This window comes from Micromys minutus (assembly GCF_963924665.1).
Source record: "Micromys minutus genome assembly, chromosome: X".
Classification (NCBI taxonomy): Eukaryota; Metazoa; Chordata; class Mammalia; order Rodentia; family Muridae; genus Micromys; species Micromys minutus.
The window spans coordinates 124,140,169-124,161,474 of NC_137970.1; the positions used below are offsets into that span (position 1 = coordinate 124,140,169).

At 44.6% G+C, this 21,306-nt stretch overlaps 1 protein-coding gene across 2 annotated transcripts in view; it reads left to right on the forward strand.

The window, feature by feature from the left end:
* Window positions 1-505: 505 nt before the first annotated feature.
* Window positions 506-21,306, forward strand: part of MAMLD1 (mastermind like domain containing 1) — a 51,241-nt gene continuing 30,440 nt past the window's right edge. The window contains exons 1-3 of one of the 2 annotated variants that reach the window (XM_080910804.1): window positions 506-635; window positions 16,174-18,114; window positions 20,056-20,166. In XM_080910804.1, coding sequence (XP_080766930.1) covers window positions 540-635; window positions 16,174-18,114; window positions 20,056-20,166 — 2,148 coding nt within the window. In that variant the 5' untranslated portion in view covers window positions 506-539. The remainder of the gene's footprint in view (window positions 636-16,173; window positions 18,115-20,055; window positions 20,167-21,306) is intronic. The other variant, XM_080910805.1, reaches the window with a different exon arrangement.

Genomic DNA, 21,306 nt, shown 5'->3' on the forward strand with positions numbered 1-21,306 from the left:
TTAAGGCATGCTCTGAAGGCTGGTTATAGTCAAGATGAAGACTCCCTAAGCCATCATTTTGATTCTGTCAGCATGTTTTTCACGAAAGGGAACTATATCTCAGAACATAGGAGAGCCTTCCCTGAGCCCCACGCAAAAACAAAGCTAGACCTGGACCTAGTACTCACTTTGCCCATCTGTATGTTCAGTGCCATGTTAGTCTCATCAGGCCTCTCCTCCACCCTCTTCCATGTTTTCCAGTGCAGTTTGTTTCATGGACGTGGATGAGCATTTTCTCTGGGACAAACCGGTTCCTGGAAGTATTCCTCATCCTGGGGTGGGGTTGGCTATGAGGTTGGTATTGAGGGAAGAGAGACAAAAGGATGAATAAGGTAGATCTCACATATGTCTGCCTTCATAATTGAAAGCCTGTGAAATATGGGGTCGGTGGTCTCACCTTCATAACTGAAAGATGGTGTACTTTTTGTCTCCTTAAGCCCTGTGTCTAGGTCGTTTGGGAAACGTCTTGGAGAGTCAAGAATAAAATTGCAGGTCAAACAATGGATGACTGGAAAAGTCGGCTTGTAATCGAGAGCATGCTTCCACATTTCAACATGGTGGGAAATCGTCAGGAGCCCAGGAAGCTCCAGGAATCGGTCAGAAAATGGGCTATGGGGGGAGGGGGTGTTGAATCCTTCTAACCTTAAATTTAAACATGAGATGTGTTGCTGAAATTCTTTGTACAAATTTGGTGTTGGAGACAAACTCAAACTACAAGGAATTAAATTACAAACATGAACTGTCTCAGTCCCTGTGGGTTCCTAGAAAACAAAACAACAACAAAAACAATAAGAAACTAGGCATAGAAAATGATTTCTCTTTTAACTCTGGACCTGGTATCTTAAAGTCATTTAACACATCTGTACTTTCCTCTCTAGGAATTCACCCATCATCCAAGTATCTGGAATTCAGGTTTAGAGATTCCAGTGCTAGTTCAAAGGACAAACATGATAGTAAGGAGTATGAGAGCCTCTGGTTGCTTGAGTCTGTCTGATAGCTGATGCCTGCAACATCACCAGTCTCCTAAGATTAGGTTAGCAGGAGCTGCAGCAAACACAATGGCTGTTATCTCTGGGTACTAGCCCACAGAGGAGCGACTTGCCTAATCTCTGAATGTAACTGAGCAGAGGGGAAATGGTTCCTATAGAGCCATGGATCTATTTCCTTCCTGCTCATGGAGCTGGAAGCCCTGAGCTCTGAGGTAATGTCAGTTCACATGACTGGGAGACTGGTCTTTCTCAGTTCCCAGGGCAATGTGTTTTGTTCATCTTAGGAATGCTGTTATGTGTACAGGTGTAAGTGATTTAATCATGTTTCTCATTTTCCTTCATTGTCAACAATGTATTGAGGATATGCTATTAACAGGAACACATAACCTTTAAAACCTTTGGTGCCTAGAATAGCACAGCATTCACAGAGATGGGCAATCAGATGGGTTGGGCAGAGAGAGGTCAATTGGCTGGCCAGTACAGCTTGTTTTCCAAATTTCCAGCCACAGTTGAGGCATTTCCCAAAGAGAATCTCCCTTGTAACAACCCTTTATATTTCAGGATTCCCTTTGATCATTAACATCTGAGTCTATAAAGGCAAATATCTAGGTTGTCTTCAGAGTCCACAGTCAGTTTAAGCTTGACTCTAAATTCTTCTTTATCCAACTCACTGGGACATAAATGTGGGTGGGCTATAAAAACAGAATGGAGGCTTCCCTGATCCTTGCTCTCTATCCAGACATTCTCATAAAAATAAAGTATGTCTGGTAAGTCATATTTTTTTCCATATGTGGAGGTTATTGTGTATGCAGTCTAGGGATCCCTGTCCTTGGAGTAGGTCCTTGGAACACATCTCACCGTGGAACAGCTATCTTTGCTCATGCCATTTTCTGGCTTGAGATCTTATGTCAAATGACCTCTAGTACCCTTTATAAGCCTTGCAAAAATGCACATTCATTGCTTTAGAGTCATACCTTGCACTTGATCAAAATCAGCTCTTTTTCTCCTCCTCCTCCTCTTCTGTGGCACAGCACATTCTCTACCCCTTGGCTCAGAGTGACCTGGCTATTTTTGAAATACCAAGCTGACCTAGAAGACCAATGATTTGCCCCAGTTGAAGGGGTCCAAAAATATACCTGAGTTTCTGAAAGCAGCTCCCCCGACAAGCCTTCTTCGAAGCTGAAACTACATCGTCCTCTTAGAAGGCACATATGGTCTCCAAAAGGGATAGCATTATGAGTGCCCGTTCTTCGGTGCCTGATAAGCACAAATGCTCCTATCTGTAAGCATCTACGGAAGTGCTTGCTGTGCTGTGAGAGCAGCTGGGTTGTGGTTGCCAGTCAATCCCTGTAGCCTCAGTAAGGTACCTAGTGTTTAGCCGCCAACTTGGCTACAGATGCTGAGGATCTGAACAGCAGGGTACTAGGAAAGTAAGAGTCAGACATTGACAGATTAATACCAACATATCCTGTGTGTTCAACAAAAACCTGCTGCCCAAGGAAGTTACTGCAGGGATTCCAGCACACATGGCAGAAGGCTGTCCTTAGCAGTAACTGGCCTTGCATTTCCAGGGTATGGCTTAGCTGGATTTCAGATGCTCCCACTGTTGGCTCTCTTTCTGAGGTTTAATGCCATCTATGGTGAATACTGCCCTCTGGTCCCAAGAAAGTGCATGAGTCTGGAAGCACAGCGTTTGTGTCACCTGACAGCATCCCAAACGCCTCCCGAACACAGACACTGGGTCTGGGAAGTAACCTTAACTACTTTCTTTTTCAGCAGGTTAGAAACCAAGATACCAGAAAAATATGTGTCACATTAAAATTATGAAATAAAATTCTGTCAGTCTGAGAGAAGAAATTCGTCCATGTTGACTCAGGACCTCACTCTGTAGCCCAAGCTGGCCTAAAACTTGTGGTCCTCCTGCCTTAGTCTCCTGAGTGTTGAGCTTACAGGTGTGTGCCACTAAAAGAGAACCAAATAACCTTTTTTAATTGCTCTGGAATTTTTATGGAAACACATGAGAGCTCCCTTGAAAACAGATTTTAATGTGAAGTGACACATATTTTCAGCCTAAGACCTCAACCCAGGACCATAGTGTTCTGGTCTTATACCTGCTCCTAACTAGCTACCAATGTCCATCCACTGCCCTCTAGAAGACAAAATTCAGATGAACCAAGGGTAAGCAAGAATAACCAGGTCTATTTCAGCCTTCACTGGATGTTATCACTTTGTGAAGCTTTTGGAGACTCAGACCCTAGGAAGAAGTCATTACCACGAGGAAACTGAGGCTCGAATAGGTTAATCATCTTGACCAAAGTCATAAACCTAATAACAAGCAGCTTTCAGAGCACCAGACTCTGCTGCCTCTTAGACTGAAAGCTTGTTTTGAAACACAAAATGCTGAGTGCACCTTACAAATTAAATTGTAAAGAAACAGACATTCAAGTTCCTTTCTAGCATTGCTATTCACATGATTACTTAATGACTGCTTGTGGCATAGGAAAGTTTTTCTTTTGGCAACATTTGACCATATATCCAAGGTTAGAGTATGGGATCAGCATGTGCAACATTATGTCCTTTCCTTTGAAGTTAAGGCTGGACTTCATTTACTGACCCAGTGGCATGATTGAAGAGCTCAAAGGCATTCAGTGTTCACATCACATGTCATCTCTGCCTCTCTCTATACTGATTCCATTTCCACAGCAGTTTCCAGGCAAAATGAAGGAGTTGGCCTGGGGATTTAGCTCAGTGGGCACAGTGCTTACTTAACATGCACAATGCTCCAGATTCAGTCCCCATTACTGCCAAAAGAAATAGCATTAACTCTTATATGTATTCTAAATATGGGTAAGTTATGGTCACTGAATGGAAAATTGGGGGAAAGAAAAGAGCATGTGCCCTCTGTTTGTCAGCTCTGTTCAGGGACCCTGGGATTGTGGTAGGGTTACCCTATAGGTTACAATGAGTTAGCACGTCCCATACACCTTATAAGCTAGCCAACTGCTCTTTGGCTCAAACAGAGAATATTCTTATCACTCTCTTTATGGACAAAATTATGAGGTCAGAGGAACATAGTACCTCGTAGTGAATGGCTAGTGAGAGGGTGGGGAGGTTTATCAACAGTTCTCAGTGAATAGTCCTAAGGGTAGTGTGCTCTGCCCAATGAGAATGACCCAAACTAATCCCAATCTGTCTCCTCAGCTTTAATTAAAAGTGGGGAGCAAAGTTCTGGAAAGAGAACACATACACCTACCCCAGAAAGAGTATTGTGTGTTTGAATCACTTAAATAATATTGCCCCCAGCTCCATGTGGTCTATTTCCCTTAAAGTGCCAGTAGGAGGCACTTTGCACCTCGGCTATGGCATGTAATCCAGGTCAGGGTCTGTGCCCAGCAACCTTGGAGCTCCATTCCTTTCTTTGAAGAAAAAATGAAATCAGGAAGATCTCAGAATGTCAAAGCTGTGATTAATGGTGTAAGCTGGAACAAGTTCCCTTTACCTTGAATTCTGAGAGTATGAATATGATTTATAAGGGCCTGTCTGTATTGGGCATCCTACCACAATCCCAGGGCCCCTTACATGTACACGGCTCTAGGCTAGATTCTGAAATCCAAGACTTTAGTATTCCTTCACTGAGAGCAAATCTATTCTATGATGAAGCTCGAGACCAGGAGAAGTGAATCTGGTGTTCTGCCCAACTTACTGCTTCTTATGCCTGGATTCAAGGCTCCCGTATCCACAGAGTCTTCTGCCCATCACATTCAGCCCTGGGTTCTCAGAACGGAGCACAAGACAAAACAGAATCTCAGGTGTCCTGAAGCTCTCCTTCCAATGGCATAAACAGGTGAAGAGTGGCTAACATCTTTATTTCGTTATCACTCTGTCCAGCACAGTCTACTGTTCATCCTGGCAGAAAATCAGGCTGCTTTATTGTTTCAAGCAGAGGCAGGGACTTAGGAATTGAAGTGGTTCTGAAATATCAAGGTTCAAGGGTTGGTGTCCTTACCAAAATTCTCTACTTCATGTAGGCGTAGGCTTGCTACAGGTACAAGTGTGGTCCCAAAAGAGAGGATCCTACATGTGTGAGGGGTACTACTGAGACGCAGGCCATGCCTGAGAGAAGCCCCCACCACTTACTGACTTCTTAACTTCAGCTTCAGGCCCTCAGTTTCCAGAATGTCCAAGTGGCCTTCACAGGTACTCTCTGCCTACATCAGGATCTCTGAGTAAGACAGAAATGTCAACTTGTCCTAAAGTACACAGGCTATGACTGGTCTTGGCACCTCTTTAGCAAACAGAGATTAGCATTGGCTTGCAATTACTCTTCTCTATCAGAAAGGGAAGAGACAATATGTCCTTGGAGCTCAGTTTGGAATGCAGAGGACCCCTAAGGATGGCTATAGTCTCATTGGCAGCCCAGTTGCACAGAGAAGAGCTGGATTTATAGTGCAACTCTGAGCATTCTGGGTCAAGGCCTGCAGTGCGTATGTGCCTTGCTATTTTGGGGATCCTCCCCATGGAGCGCGCAGCTGTTCACTCCCTTTGCCTGCCCCCCTTCTCCTTCTGCAGCAAGGGCTCTTTCCTGCAACTGACACCCACCAGGGAGGGAAGCCAGGCACAGGCTTGCCTGCAGACTGCTCTTTTCTGCAAAGGCTGAGATACTCTCAGTTTGAAGGACACCACTGGGCTTAGCATTTGAGTCCTGGCTGGGTAGCCCAGCTGAGCAAATCAGTGACCTGCAAATCAGCCTCTTAGAAGGGGAAAATGCTGGGTAGGAAGCTCCATTTGGCAGCTGGCTTTCACAGGCATGTGGAGTCTTGCTGCCTACCTCTCAGCTGATGGGAGTACTCAATGGCTTTGTCTGGATTCCTACAGCCCCTCCCTACAGATTCCATGATATTAGGCCCAAGGTAACAGGTGTCTGGAAGTAGAACCACTCCAGGCATAAGGAGCAAAACAGTTGTACTCCTCCAAAGCATAGGCCAAAGAAAAGCCCAAGAATGCTCAGAGCCACATTTGTAGAGAATGTGTAGCCCTGGGAGTCATACTGTGGGGGATGTGTGCCTATGGCACCCCCAAATCCAGGCAAGCCTGTGCAAGCATAGGCCTCTTGCTTTCAATAAATACCCTCAGCTGGAGAACTTGATAGGTGTCAGTTTAGGTAAAGCTATGGGTCAGAACACTGCCCCTGAGTACTGTGTTCCAGACTTCGGAGGGTAGCTAGGGTTCATGCCTCTTAGGTCCAGGCACGGAATTCTGTTTCTATAGTGAATATGGAATAATGTACACAACCTCCTCTCCTTCCCTTTCTGCCTGCCTGTCTGCCTCTGCTTTCTCTCTCATATCCCCCTTCTTTCTCAGAGCTGGCCATCCCTAAGATTTCAATCATAAAAATGTAGTATATACCATAGGCCAGGTGACTTCGCCACAGGCATATAAGCCCAAGGCCTAGGCTCAACAGCTGTCATTACTTGCCACTCTTTTAATCCATTGCTCCTCAGTACAGGCTTGCCTTTGTCTGCCTCCTTTCATCACCACAGTCTCTATGGCCTCCTAAATCCACAGGCATAACTGTTGCCCCATTCCTTATCTTCCCAAAACTATTTGATCCTTTCCTGCCCTATGCCTGAGACATCTTGATTTTCTGCCCCTGCAACTGCTGCTAAGCACCTATACATAGTAGGTGCCCACCAACACCACTTGTACATCACCTTGTACATCATGGACCAATTTCTGCCCAGTTTCTGAGACATGCTTGTCTTGAGGCCTTCCACCGAGAATGGGAGAACAGATAGATAACTTGCAGAGTACCATTTTCCACAGAAGGTAAATCCACCCCGAAGTGTCACCTCACTGAAACTTTTCTATAGCTCATCGACAGATGTGAGGAGGAAACACGTCTAACCCTCAGAGGCATGCTGTACAGGTTTTCAAAAATGCATAGCCAGCATAGCACCCTTCAGGTTTCTTAGAACCATTGGGATGAGGTAAAAGTTAAGCCATATTATCATAGAGATCCTTGAAGGCCAGAGAGAGATGCTCTGTACAAAATGAAAATTGCCCAACTGTATACAAAGGCTGAGAGAGCAAGTCCCAGGGGAATCCAGGAGGGGATGTTGTTCCCTCCTTTCACTGGAGCCAGAGTCATTGCCAACAATTGTGCAATACGTGTCATTAGTGTTGGTGAAGCCCGGCATTCGCTATGTAAATTGCACAGTTCAGAAATGGTCGCTCAACTTTCATTCTGGTTGAAATAATGCAGCTCTTCTGCTCCCAAAAGGTTCCAGGCACACTCCTTCGTGAACAGTGGGCCTGCTCCACATGGAGTCCTGCTGCATGAGCAAGGGGCTTTGGAAAGATGCTGTTTCCCAGGGGAAAGAGTTCAACTCATGCCCCAGATCAGGGCTTGGTAAGCTATGCACTGGGACAACACGGAGCCCACAGGCTGTCTTGGTAAACAAAGTCCTGTTGGCCCACAGCCCTGCCTAGCCTTTAGCATGGAGTTTCCCACACAGTAGCAGTCACAAGAACAACGTGGCTTGAAATTTTTCAGATAGTTGCTATATAAGCCCTTCCAGAAGTTTCTAAAGTATGATTCGTGTCACGGGGCATGTGGTTCATTTTTTTCTAGAGGCCATTGTTTTCTTTAATAAGTAAGTACTACCCTCACAGTACTCACTAGAGATAAAATCACAGGGCCTCATGCCTGGCCAGGTCTTGCTCTCTCCCCACCCCCTTGTCCTAGTTGATCTCAGACCCATGTTCCTTTTCCTTCCCATGACATTCATTTCACCTCCCATGAGCATCCAGAGAGAGCTTCCACAAACATTGAGCCAATCTTTCCTCTGCTTCACCTTTCCCCACAATGGCTTCCCACTGGAAAAAAAAAAAAAAAAAAAAACAGAGCCCAAGCCCCTTCCCATGGCCTATGAGGCCCCTTGAGAGCTCATGGCTACTTCCCAGCTAACTTCACGCCAGGCCTACTAACTGCCTCTTAGTCCCTGAAACAGGCCACGAGTCTTTCCCTCAGGGCCTTACAGCCTATTGCCCTCCTGCCTGGAGTACTGTGCCCTACTACTGCAGCCTGCTTCCTGCATCTGACCTTCACTTGAATGAGAAGGTAACCAAATGACTTTAACGCTCTGTCAAAACCCCATATTTTTAATCTCCTGAATACTACTGATCCCGTTCTTATTGCTAATGTAGCTTATCTACCCACTAAAGCTCCAGCATCCTCACTCTGCTTCTCTTTGCCCAACTCATACTCATTCTGGTGGGAGTGTCTGTTATGGACCCTGCGCCAAATCTGCCGCATACTATTGGAATCCTTTATGTCTATGGTGGATATGGAGAACAGTGCACTTCCTTTAGATGCCTATTTTTCTGGAATAAGCTTCAGGTGAGGATGTTCTCTAGTGTTTCAGTTCCCATATGACACTCAGAAAAACTAAACTCTTGCCTTTCTTACTCCCTCAAGTTAAGCCTTTTAAGATTGAGAACAATTAACTTGGCCTATGTAAAATATCTACAGCAAGTTATTCCCAGAACAACAGCACCCAACCCTTGCTTTCTGAATACATGACTTTACACAGCAAAGAATACAGTAGCTAAGTAATCTTTACCCTATGTTTAATGAGCATATGACATGTAAAGAGCTTACGTTGCTCTGCCCTTACGTCTGCCTTTAGAATTGACATGAAACTACATTATTGGCAGTATATAAACACAAATCTCCTATGTTTTCCCCAATAACTTAGCTTGATTTTCCAAAAAAAAAAAAATCAGTGTTTACATTTCTGTTTATAAGACATTCAGGACCCAGGCATGGTGGTTTAGACCTGTCAGCACTTAAGGAGTCCGAGGCAGAAAGATAACCATGAGTTCAGTGTTAACATGGGCTACATAGTGAGTTCCAGGTTATCTAAAGCTACATTGTGAGACCCTATGTAAATAATCACATACACACACAAGGAAGTTTCATGATAACTATGAAACCATAGTCATTACACATATAGTAAAATAAATACACATTCTAAATTTATTATTTTCATATAACCTAATCTTGTTTACTGTGTCCTTTGAAGCTATGAAACAATATGTTTGTGGTCAAAACTGAAATAGAACTCATTATGACTAAGACTGGCTAATATCCTAATATCCTAAAATGCACACTCTTTAAAAATACATCTAGTTGAAGGCGTTTTCACTTCATAAAAGGGTGCACTGAGGCTTTGCTTTCAATGGCAAATTCCTGCTGCATTTTATCATGATTTGGTTTACAAAAGTGTGCCTTGCACACAGCTGTCCAGGAGCACAGCCAGTGACTAAGGAAAGATCTGCCTTGAATGACAAATGTTGCTGAGTAATCAGTTTACAGCTATTTTAGGGCCACCCAGAGTGGGTTTGAATTTTCAAGAGTAAAAAGAGAGATAATATTTATTTGATATCTGTGCCATGATAGACACTATACTAACTTTATATTCCTAAGATTACAGACTCCTTAAAAGAAAGTTGGGTCATAGCCTCATTGTCCTGTTTTATAGATAGTAACACATACTGAGGGTTCTGGGCCTCTCTCCAGACCTCTTAGCATCTCACATTGCTGAATTCTACAATTGAAATTTAAATATTCAGAAATCTCTTTCACAAGACCATCCGTTTTCCTGCAAAGCTTTAATATTCAAAGAGTATTTAGACCGATGTACACTAAAGCCTTCAAGGCCCCTGAGGCTTTGGAATCAAGGGGTTGGGTCAAGAAACTCCAGCAAATTCCTATGAGCCAAGCTTTATGTACAACTTAAAGACGACACTTCCTTCTCTGAGCCCATTACTATCCTGTGATGTGTAATTTAGAGAGCCCTGGGAAAGTGTAATAGTCCCCATAGGGAAATCAGAACACAGTAATGCACACTAAACAGCAGGTTTTTATTCTCTTGGTGTGTAGAGCTGAAATGACCTGTCAGTCCCTCAGTGCCTCAAAATGAACTCTGAGTTCAGCTGAGGAAGGCTGACTTAGTGCAAAGGTGACTGTGTTCTTGACATTCTGGTACTGGGCTATATCCCAGAGTTATGAATGACAGACACTCCTCTGCCACTCTACTAACTGCCTGACTTTATTCAGTCACTTGGCCTCCATGAGGCTCTGTTTACCCATGTGCAAAAGTTGTATTCTAAGCAGATCTCTGTCTATATGCTAATATTACCTTGGAAGCCAAGAATCATGAATAAAAAAGTACACTAACCACTGACAGAGGCTTAGACCTTAACAAAGGCTAAGACTTGGAGGCTTAAGAATCAGTATAGATCCTGTCTATTGTTTGACTGCCTATTTGCAAATAATACGGATTCCTAAATCTCCCAAAAGGCTTTGCGACCAAGAGACACCATAGCCAGGATGTCTGTTCTTTATCCATTCCTCCTTTCTTCTCCTCCACGCCTCTTCTTTCTTCTCCTCTCCTTTCCTCCCTCTGTCTCTGACATATTAGTTATTTTTGTTTTGCTTTTTGTATGTTTTCTGAGACAGGGTCTTATTATCTTCTGGCCTTGAACTTCCTATGTAGCCCAAGCAAGCCTCTGTTTGTGACACTCTTGCTTTTGCTAAGATTACACAGGTATACTACCACACCAGGATCAGATACAGCAATTGCTTCTTCTGGCTGGACTTTCCCCAGAGACAGTTCTAGAGGAGTTTCCCAGCTGGTTAGGGACTACATGGCAAACTTGTCTTTGTGCCATGGGGCTTGAAAGATGGAAATGTACCTGATGAGGCACAACTAACTTCTGGAGGACCTTTCACAGAGGCTTCCTGTCTTGGGGGAACTACAGTTCAAGCTACATAGCACATTCTATCTGGGATGAGAATATCACATCCCATCCAGTACAAATCATAACAACATGAGTTCCCTTGAACTCTGCCATGAGTTCAGGGTTTTGCCAAACTTTTCACAAGTGATGGTTGTAGGTCAGAAAGGATCCAGCGTCTTGAGAAAGCATATAGCCAGTCTGGTTTTCTGAATTTCCCTTGGCTTTCTGCCTTTGCTAGAAGTTAACACAGATTACAGGAACCTCTAGATGCCTTTGTTTGGCTTCAAGATGGGGAATTCACTAATTGTATTTGCCTTTGGTCCTTGCAGGGGCCACAGGCAGTGTCAGAAGTAGGGAACTAGAGCAGATAGGTGTTTCTCAAGAAGTTACAAAAGTCAGCCAGCATAGTTCACTGGGGCAGTACTTGTCTAGTATGTATGAATGTCATCACTGAGAAACTAAAGGTTTCTCTTGGATAATCTGGAAGTTGACAGAGCCCTCCCTGCAGTCTTTCCATAAAGCTGCAATGCTAGCTGTTTCTAAGACTATCTAGATTGTGAAACAACAGTTTGGAGGGCTTCAGAAATGTTCTCTTCTAGATATGACACAGCTGTCACACCATAAACACAGAGCAGCTGAAGTTTCTATACAAGATCAAGGCAGCCAGTTCCAGTTTAGACAGGTAGATGATCTCCTGGCCCTGCCACCATATAAAGTAGCTTTTGGCAGTAGATAGTTGCTAGGAAGGGGGAGTCCTTCTTTTTGGAGAATGTGGCCACCAGTAGGTGTCTCACAATCCTAGAAATGGCCCCAGAACCATGTGCATATAAGCGACATTAACCTGACTTATTGGGTTATTTTTTTTTTAAGATTCATTATGTGAACTATGGAGGAATTTGGAGGTGGAAATGAAAGGGTAGATATGACCATATTTCATTACATATGTGTATGAATTTTTCAAGGATAAGGAAAAATTGAAATACCCCAAAAGATAGAAACAACCCAAATATCTACCATTTGGTGAATGGATAGGAAAAAAAAATGTACTCTCTTCATCCAATGCCATATTATTCACCCATGAACAAATGAAGTATTGGTGCATGCCAATGGATGGATCATACACAACAGCATACACAAAAGGCTGCATTTTGTATAGCTAAATTTTTATGAAATAGTTAAAATAGCTAAGCCTTGAGAGACAAAAAGATGTACAGTTGCTGTTCAAGTTAGATAGATTCTCTGAGGATGAGGCCTTGGTGTTGGAGGAGATAGAACGCAAAGGGTCCTAGTGCACAAGCAGTAAAATTTAATAGCCACTAGGGGATCCAGTACATGGGTACTGCTGGATCATGGTTTAAGAAGAGCTGGTATTAGAGCCTGCTTTACCTCAGCATTTGATGTTGTCCATGTTTTGATGCCTCTTTGAAGTACTGGAGCAAAAGGGACCTATTTTGGTTCCTTGGCCATGCATATTCCATTTACACATTCCCAGGAGCAAAAGCTAACCATTCAGAAGACTCCACAGAATTTGTAACAGTCAACTGTAAAATGGAGTCCCCATAGCAACTAGAGAGGCTGTCAGAAATCACTCATGAACTCAGTGTATATCAACATCTTTCTGCTGTGTTGACCTAGACTATTGTCTGAAGGCCAGCCACTGCTCCTCTGAGATGATCTGCCTATTAGTATGTCCCTCATCTCCAAACAGGAAAATGTCCTGTCCTCCAGGTTGTGAGTAGAAGTCTATGTTTGCATCTGGTACTCAGCATGCAGTCTCTGTTGACTCAGGCAAGGCACCAAGGGCATTAACAAACCCCTATCTTTAGGTCAAGATTCTTGCTCCAGAACACCTAGCAACAGAGATTTGGGTCTTTTCTTGTAATCCAATTGGCACCCAGGGGCTTTTGCCTATACTAACCACTCATAATTCTCTAGAGCTGCTTATCTTGCAAGTCTGGGAAAGCTGACAATTTGCTTGTCCTATAGAAACTTCAGCTTCAGTTTATGAGGACATTTTTTTCCCAAAACCAACATGCAAATGATAAATGCTCAAATACAGAAATGCATAGTATATACATGGCTATTTACCTGTGCCTCTGAATTCATCTAGGTATAATTTCTGTAAGACCAATCCTAATATGCACACATGCACACCTAGACATACATAAAATCATGGATTTCGTACCTCAAGTTACCCAATGTTCAGTGAAAGCAGAAGCTATGAGACTGAAGCACAGTCCTCCCCAGGAAATACAGCTGGTTTTGTTGTTGTTGTTGTTGTTTTGTTTTGTTTTTTGATGTCCTTGCCTGGTTTGCTGACAGTTCAGCAAAGGCTGCTAAAAGATTTTACCACTGGGTCACAAATACAGGGCTGTATACTCTCTAACAAAGGGAGGTCTCATTGAAAAGCAAAAACTCAGAAAAGCCTATGGCTGCCCCTCTACCAAACAACAGCCTATTTGGGAAGCACCAAGGAGACACACCTGAAGGCAGCCAAGGGGAGACTGCCTCCTCATTGGCTATCCCCTCAGTGGTCACTGTGATGAGCACCAGCAACACCCTGGCTGTGGAGTTAACATATCATATCCAAACAGTACAAGATGCCCCCTTAACGTCCTAAGGAGGTATCCTGCAGTTAGTTTTGTCAGTGAGTAACCAGTGAGAAGTGAAGGAGACTAATGGCATGGGTTGCTCAATAGATGCAAACAGATTGACACTTATGTGACCACTGGAATACAGGGGTGATAGTACCTTCTCAACCTCTTGCCACCTTATTCCCAACAGTTTTATAGCAGACCAACAACTAGATGAAAGCTCTATAAGCCCTGCCAGTGAATTTCAGAGTCCCACCCATCCAGATTTCCAGGTTTACAGTCCCATTCCCCTCCCCTCCCGCTTGTCTCACTGTTTACTTGCCTGCTTGCTTGTGTATAGACTTCACTATTGTTAAAACTGTTGTGTATTTCATGCCACCATGAAAGAGCATATAGGACCCAACTGTCACTAACCTTGGTCCCCTGCAAGAGGATGGCTATTAAAACCTACACTATATAAATGCCTATTGATTCATTTTAGACAATTTTTAGTTTTAGCCTATCTTTGGATTCTTTGACAAATTATTGAAGAGACCAAGTATCAGTTTGGAATTTGAGGGACTCATTTGCCGGCTGCTTCATACATGGCTAGGGTGGTTGCCAAGTTCACTATGTGCCAAATCACTTGGATTCATCTGTCCATTGGTTCACTCAGCTGCTATTAACTATCTATTTACTTTATTTGCTGTGGGCCAAACACTCAGTGAACTGCTTCCTGGATGCCTTGAGAACACCAGGGCTTCTGAACCTCAACCAGGCCCCTGGATAGGAAACGTGGCATGGAAGACTGTATAGGCCTCTTCTACCCACCCATTCCTGTTCAACCTGCACTCCTCAGTCCTCAAATGAACTTGGCAACAGGGTTACTTCCCTTGTTTGGATCATGGGCATCTCAAAAAAAAAAAAAAAAAAAAAAAAAAGCCAAGGAAGATGCTGCAATGCTCTGCTCTTAGGATGAATGTAGACAGGAGACTGAGAGGCAACTGGGTGCTCACTTGGGGAGGCGGGAGGACTCTTCATTTGGCCTTGACCCAGGCAATGCAAAGCAAGCTCTGCCTGTTTCCTCAGAGATATCCATTTTATGGAAAGATACTGAATTTCCAGGGCCCTTCAAGATCTACATTAGGAATGTTACAACCCTTTGAGACCCTACATGTATCATATAGTCTACTCATTCCAATCAAGAAAGCAGCAACAGGACCTAACATAAGAACTTTCTCATCATTTCTCACATGACAGAGTGGGCTCAGAGTGTACATGGAAAGGACAAAACCTCAATCTAGCTTCCTCATGACCAGGGACCTATGGTATGCTGCCTATGTCCCCTACATACAGTTCTTATCATTGATTCTTAGGGGAGGATCTGGAAATCTGGATAGTTCTAAGTGATTCTTTTGTGCAGGAAAGCCTGGGGCACACAGCTCTGGGCATGGTTACTTTGTTCACTTGGCCATGAGAGCCATGACCTTAGTCTGCTGGCAGATGAGCTGTCAGAATTGGCATCCTATTCTTATTCTGAGATGAATGTCTCTGCCTCCTCTCCCTTTACATACTGACACTCATGGTTATTAACATGACTGAATAGTGGATAAGAATATGAAACAGGGAAACAAAGTATTGCTTTGCTCCTAAAGACTGCTTTTATATATAATGGGCAGCTCTCCCAAGGTGCCGATCCCATAGTGGGGCCTCTTCCTGTTGTTTGATATCTCCCCAACCCAAGGATACATCTGCACAGAGGAATTCCTCACTTAAATAACTTTATACTTGGGCTTTTCTTTTATTGAAAGTTTTTCTCATTAAAAGCAAACAGTACAGAAATGCAGAAACCAGAAAGGGAATTGCCAGTCATTCCTCAGACGTGACCACTCTAAAAAAAACGAGTATTGTTTCATCCAAGTTATTTTTGTACGCACATAAGCAGTGCGTATGTGTGCATGTGGAAATAGTGCGTGGGTGTAAACTAAATGCAATAATAACCACACTGGCTGTTCTAAAACGTGCACTTTCCCTAAACATACACCTCAGGCATCTCCCTTGAATTTCCATTTCTTAAACACTGTTAGGTTCTATTTTATCAACATATCCTGATTCATTTCAGCAAGATAGTGTGGCAAACTAAAAGGTCAGTGTCTATTTTATAGTTTGTATTTAAAAAAAAAACTGGGTTATCTGTAGCTATGTAAACATTGACATTGTTCACCTAGTTCTAGTTTGCATGTGAGTGTCTGCCTTCAATAGCAAGTTCATTTAGTGAGCTCATCATAGCCCCTGAACTCCCCTTTAAGTGCACAACAAATGCCCTTTGTGTGACATTCAGTCCTGTTTAGTATACAGACAGCATATTGTTTTATTTGAAATATAACAGCGTTGTTTAATTGAGACACAGCAACAAAGAAACGAAAAACAAGCTTCTAAAAATAGATTGTATTTTTATGATTTTTGACAAGTATACATCTAAAGTGAGAGTCCTGTTTTATCTGTGGGATTCCTAGCATTAATTTTAATGTGTCAAATATGTCAAGCCTTTGTTTAATTTTTATTCATTCATTCTCTTTCTGTCTCTGCCTCTCTTTTTGTCTGTCTCTCTCACACTCTCTGTCTCTCTCTGTGTCTCTGTCTCTCTCTGTGTCTCTGTCTCTGTCTCTGTGTCTCTGTCTCTCTCTGTCTCTCTCTCTCTCTCTCTCTCTCTCTCTCTCTCTCTCTCTCTCTCTCTCTCTCTCTCTCTCTCTCTCTCATAAACACAGGGAACCAGTAAGAGAAGACAGGAAGGAGAGAACTTCCACTTCACAGGCATGGCTGAGGAGAACTATCCTAATAAAATCAAGAGACCTTGCCTTGAAGACGTCACCCTGTCTATGGGCCCAGGTGCCCACCCTACTTCTCACTCTACAGAGCTTCAAATGCCCAGAATAACCATGAATCCCAACTCTACAGATCTTGGAGTGGCTGGCCAATCATTACTCCTTGAGAATAACCCTCTGGACAGCAATGTTGTGAATAGCAGTGCTATGGGCTCACCGTTTGGGGTGTCATCAACTGCAGACACGGGGCTGAAAGGCCATGCTGTTCCGTACTATGAGAAAAGCAACAGTATGCCAGCTGTAGACCAAGAGCTTCAAGATCTGCTGGAGGAACTAACCAAAATTCAAGAACCTTCTTCAAATGATCTTGACCTTGAGAAGATTCTGGGGAGCAAGCCAGAAGAGCCTCTGGTTTTACATCACCCCCAGGCCCCTCTTGGTCCCCCCACCAAGCATCCAGTTCAGATGCCACATATGGAAACCCTTGGATCCAACAAGGAGTTTGCATCTAGCTGCAGTCAAGTTACTGGCACATCACTCCCAATCATGCCTGCCTCCACAGGGATCAGCTACTCCATTCCTTCCACCAGTAAGCAGATAGTCTCATCAAGTTCTTCAACAGCACAGGCTCAGGTCAAAAACCAGGTCCAGAACATGCTCCCTGTCAGTATGCCTCCATTATCTGTGCCTCAGTGGCATCATGCCCACCAGCTGAAAGCACTTGCAGCCAGCAAGCAGGGATCTGCTACAAAACAAGGTTCCAACCGCAGCTGGTCCAGTTTGCCTCCTCCGGGTCTTTCCCCACCTTACCTTCCAGTGCCATCTCCTCACCCACCGCCACCGCAACCACCACCGCCGCCATTCAGCCCACAGAACTTCACAGCATCCTGCATGTCGTCCAATAGCTTGTCTGGCAGTGCTGTGCAAAACTCGCCTAATGCCTTACTCTCCAGCATGGCCCCCAGCAGCAACGCTGCCCTTGGGCCCACCTTGCCCTATGCTCCAGCAAAGCTCCCGGGTCTGTCTCTCAATCAGCCACCCCAATTCAGCCCCCAGAGCTCCATTCTTGCTAATCTGGTGTCCTCTACTGTCAAAAGCCCTCAAGGACACCTGATATCTGCTCTGCCCACCAGCACCCCGGGGCCATCCCCACCCTACCGCCCTGAGAATCTCTCCAGCCCCGGTTTGCCACAGCAGTCCTTTACCCCACAATACTCTCTGATCAGGAGCCTCACTCCCACCAGCAATCTGCTAAGCCAGCAGCAGCAGCAACAACAGCAGCAGCAGCAGCAACAGCAACAGCAGCAACAGCAGCAACAGCAACAACAGCAGCAGCAGCATCAGGCAAATTCCATCTTTAAGCCTATGACCAGCAGCCAGCAACCCAAAACCTTGAGTATGATCATGCAGCAGGGTCTATCAAGTTCCAGTCCAGAAGCGCCTGAGCCCTTTACCTTCGGCAACACTAAGCCCTTGTCACATTTTGTTTCTGAGCCAAGTCCCCAGAAGATGGCCTCCATGCCTACCCACTCCAGGCAGCCATCTCTGCTCCACTACCTGCCTCAGGCAACACCAGCACATGCTCCTTCTGCCACTGCCTCCTCCACTGCCACTGCCACTTTGCAACTCCAGCAGCATCATCAACAGCATCAGCATCATCAACAGCATCATCATCATCAACAGCATCATCATCCACAGCAGCAGCATCCGCAGCAGCAGCAGCATCCGCAGCAGCAGCAGCATCAACAGCAGCAGCAGCAGCAGCAGCAGCAGCAGCAGCAGCAACCTGACCAGTCTTCATTCCTTCTGCAGCAGATAATGCAGCAACCCCAGCGCTTTCAGCGCATGATGGCCTCAGATTCCATGCCTGCTCTGCCTGGACAGGTAAGACCACCTTCTATCTGGTAGTGCTCCTTTGGGAAATGGGAACTAAGTGAGATGTTATACAAACCTGGCTTTGGCAGGCAAATCCAGGCTATTATCCTCACTGAGGCCAAACTTGACGCTGGAAAAGCCCATGTAAGTCAGCTAACTGCACATAGTTAAGTACAGTGTTCTTAAGGCCAAAATTATGGTTCCAGGGACTGATCAACTCACTTGATTCATCTGGAAGGAAAGTTTCACCCATAATCTGTGCCTATGGGAAGGAGTTAGGCAGGATAAGTCAGACTCCTACAGACTACATAGTTTCCCTTTGAGTCACACACAAATGCTTTGAAGGATGTAAATAAATCACATTGAAGCATTTGGGTCTTGTCCATGCTGGTATTAAACTGAACAGTAAGCCTTCTAGAAATGCCCCAGTAACCTGTGCTGAGCAATCTCAGTATGTCCTGCATCACTATGCTAGGTACTGAGGCAGGTCCTAAGAGGAAAAATACAGACGCCCTACAGTAGTTACTGTCATCATCTCCACTTTACAAAAGAAGAATCTGAGGCTCAGAAAGTTGCGATGACTTGCCCAGTGTCACACAGTTAGCAAGGGTCTGAGCAGGAGATTAAAGCCAGAAAGTCTTATTCCAAAATCTTTCTCTTCTTGAAACTACTTTTTCTCACATCCCCTTATCACCTACAGTCTTTGGAATCATGAGACACAATTGGTTTTCCTTGGTGGTGCCTATTGTAGTTCCCACGTTTATTTGCTCTGACCCTTGCCTGTATTGAGGAGCTATCACTGTGTAACGAATTACCCCAAGGTGTCAACTTCAACACAAACCACATGCTTATATTGGCTCACAGGCTCTGTGGGTCAGGAATCATGCTTAGTTGGTTCTTCTGGACCAGAGTCTCTCAGAAAAATAACTGTCATCTTTAACTTCCATGGGAATGGAGATTCTCCATGCTCACTCATGGAATGGTTAGTAGGAAGAGACTCTTTGCTGGGGCCTCATGAACTAGCTAGTGGCCAGAAGATTCCAAGTATCAAAAGAACATGGCAGCTTGTCTTCATTTAAGTGAATAGGAGACATGCTAAATAGACACAAGAGTGAAGTCAGGGATGGGAAAGAACGCCAGGAAACTTTCAAATACAGTCTATGTTATCAGATGTCAGCCACAAGGAATTTCAGGAAGGTTGGCTACCAGGAAGCAGGGCTCAATCTTCCTGTAGAATACTGTCAGTCATGGTGCTCCTTACATTTATCAGTTCTTCATATGAGCCTTCACAAGCATCCCAGTAAGTCACCCTTTGCTCTAAGAAGGGCCTTGCTAGAATGCTGTCCTGATGGTGTTCCTCACATGATCAGATATTCCCAGAGGGCCCGAACATGGCTCCATATACTTTTCCAGACAAACCTGTGAGGCTCTGCCTTGCACTTTATTCTATAACCTTGGAGTGATCAGAGTTCTTGGCCTATGGGTTCCCGTGCCAGGTGTTCTCTTCCATTTTTCTCCTGTCTAACTTCTGCAGCTTCTTCAAGCTCAGACAGCATCCCTCCAGGAAGTGTTGTCCCAACTGACCTGGGGCTTTCACTTTCTGGAAGGCCTCTTTTCTGGAGAAAATCAAAGAGAAGAGGGTCGTGGAGTGCTTGGGCAGAGAAGTACATTTCAGAGACTGACCTCTTCAAGGGTGTACATGACAGCTTTCCAGAAGTAGACTCTTCACCCAAGTTTCATGGAGCCCAACCAAGCACAGTGCCTGATATACCATGGAATTGGCTGTCTGATGGGTGCATGCATCAGAGAGAACAACTCCTGTAGGGGTGGCTGCTGGCTAGCTAGGGTGAGTGACATGAAGGCAGACCCAGTAGGCAGGACAGGGCAACCACCTGGGGGATTGAGCCCTTGTCCGTGGCTCAGGAGCACTGTGGTTTGATGTCATTATAGGGCTGTTGCCATCGCTGTGCGTGGACTTCTACGGCTCTCTGGCTGGAGCACCAGCATCAGCAGTGGAACTCTCTCACTAGCACTCATGGACATGCGCCACCATCTAACCTTGTGAGCCACTTTGTTTTGTTCTTATCTGCAATGGGATGTGTTTGTAGTCTAACTGTATTGCCACAGAGCCACCAGCTCAGATGGCTTAGGGGTGAATGCTTAATGATTGAGGTCATGAAAATTAAGACTAACTGACCACTAAGGTGGGATTAGGGAAGGTGTTTAGGAGGAAAAAGCCAAGCAACATAGCCTCCAAATATTAGGAGTATATAAAAGGCTCCATTTGGTATTTACCCCCTCATAGGCTAGGCTCCCCATGGGGACAACAGCATTATATCATGAGCTGTCTTCCCAGCCACGTATAGATCCATAGGCCAGGCATGGAATTCTTCACCCACCTGTCTCTTCTCTTAATCCTCGGAGGTAGGAGATTTTATTGTTCTGGTCAATGTTGAAAAGAGAAGCACAGAGAAGTCAGCAGAGTGGCCCACAGTCACACAGCAAATTAGGCAGCCAAGCATCTGGCTACAGAGCGTATGCTTATATTCCCATGAATGTTCTGTTCCTACCTTCCCCTTGCACCCATTTCCTCTTCTACAAAATGGAAAAGCAGTAGCTGATTAAGGATGAAATGAAATATGACATCTAAAGTTCTTTGAATAAAACCAAGCAGAAAGGACTTTCTGTCACTGCTTAACTGTTGGACTTAAGCCCTTAAATCTGTCCTCTGAGGTTTTAAGACATGGTCCTCCAAATCAAGAGAGAGGTCAGGATAGAATGTGAGGCGATCTCTCTTCAACCCTGTCTCTACAATGTTGCTACCAGGAGGTATGAGCCCTATATACCTTGTGGGGTCTTTCATTCGAACCTTAATGGGGATGGCAAAGGGTGGTCTTTACCTTGTAAGCACCTGGTTGCAGATTACTGAGCACGCTTATGCTCCTGCTCCAGCCCTTCCACAGTGTTCTGTTCACATAGCATCCTTCCAAGCCCAAATGCACCACAACTGTAAGGTCTCAAAACAGCTTGGCTACTCTTCCTGAGAAGAAAAGAAAGAGGATAGTGGTTGAAGCAAATTTAGTATCTTTGTGGAAGAATAGATGGAGGCCCCAAAGGTGGGAAGTGCATGATTCTCACTTTAGCACCAGGGAAGCAAAACGTCCAGGCAGGCTGAGTCTGTAGACGCAATGGTCACCTGAT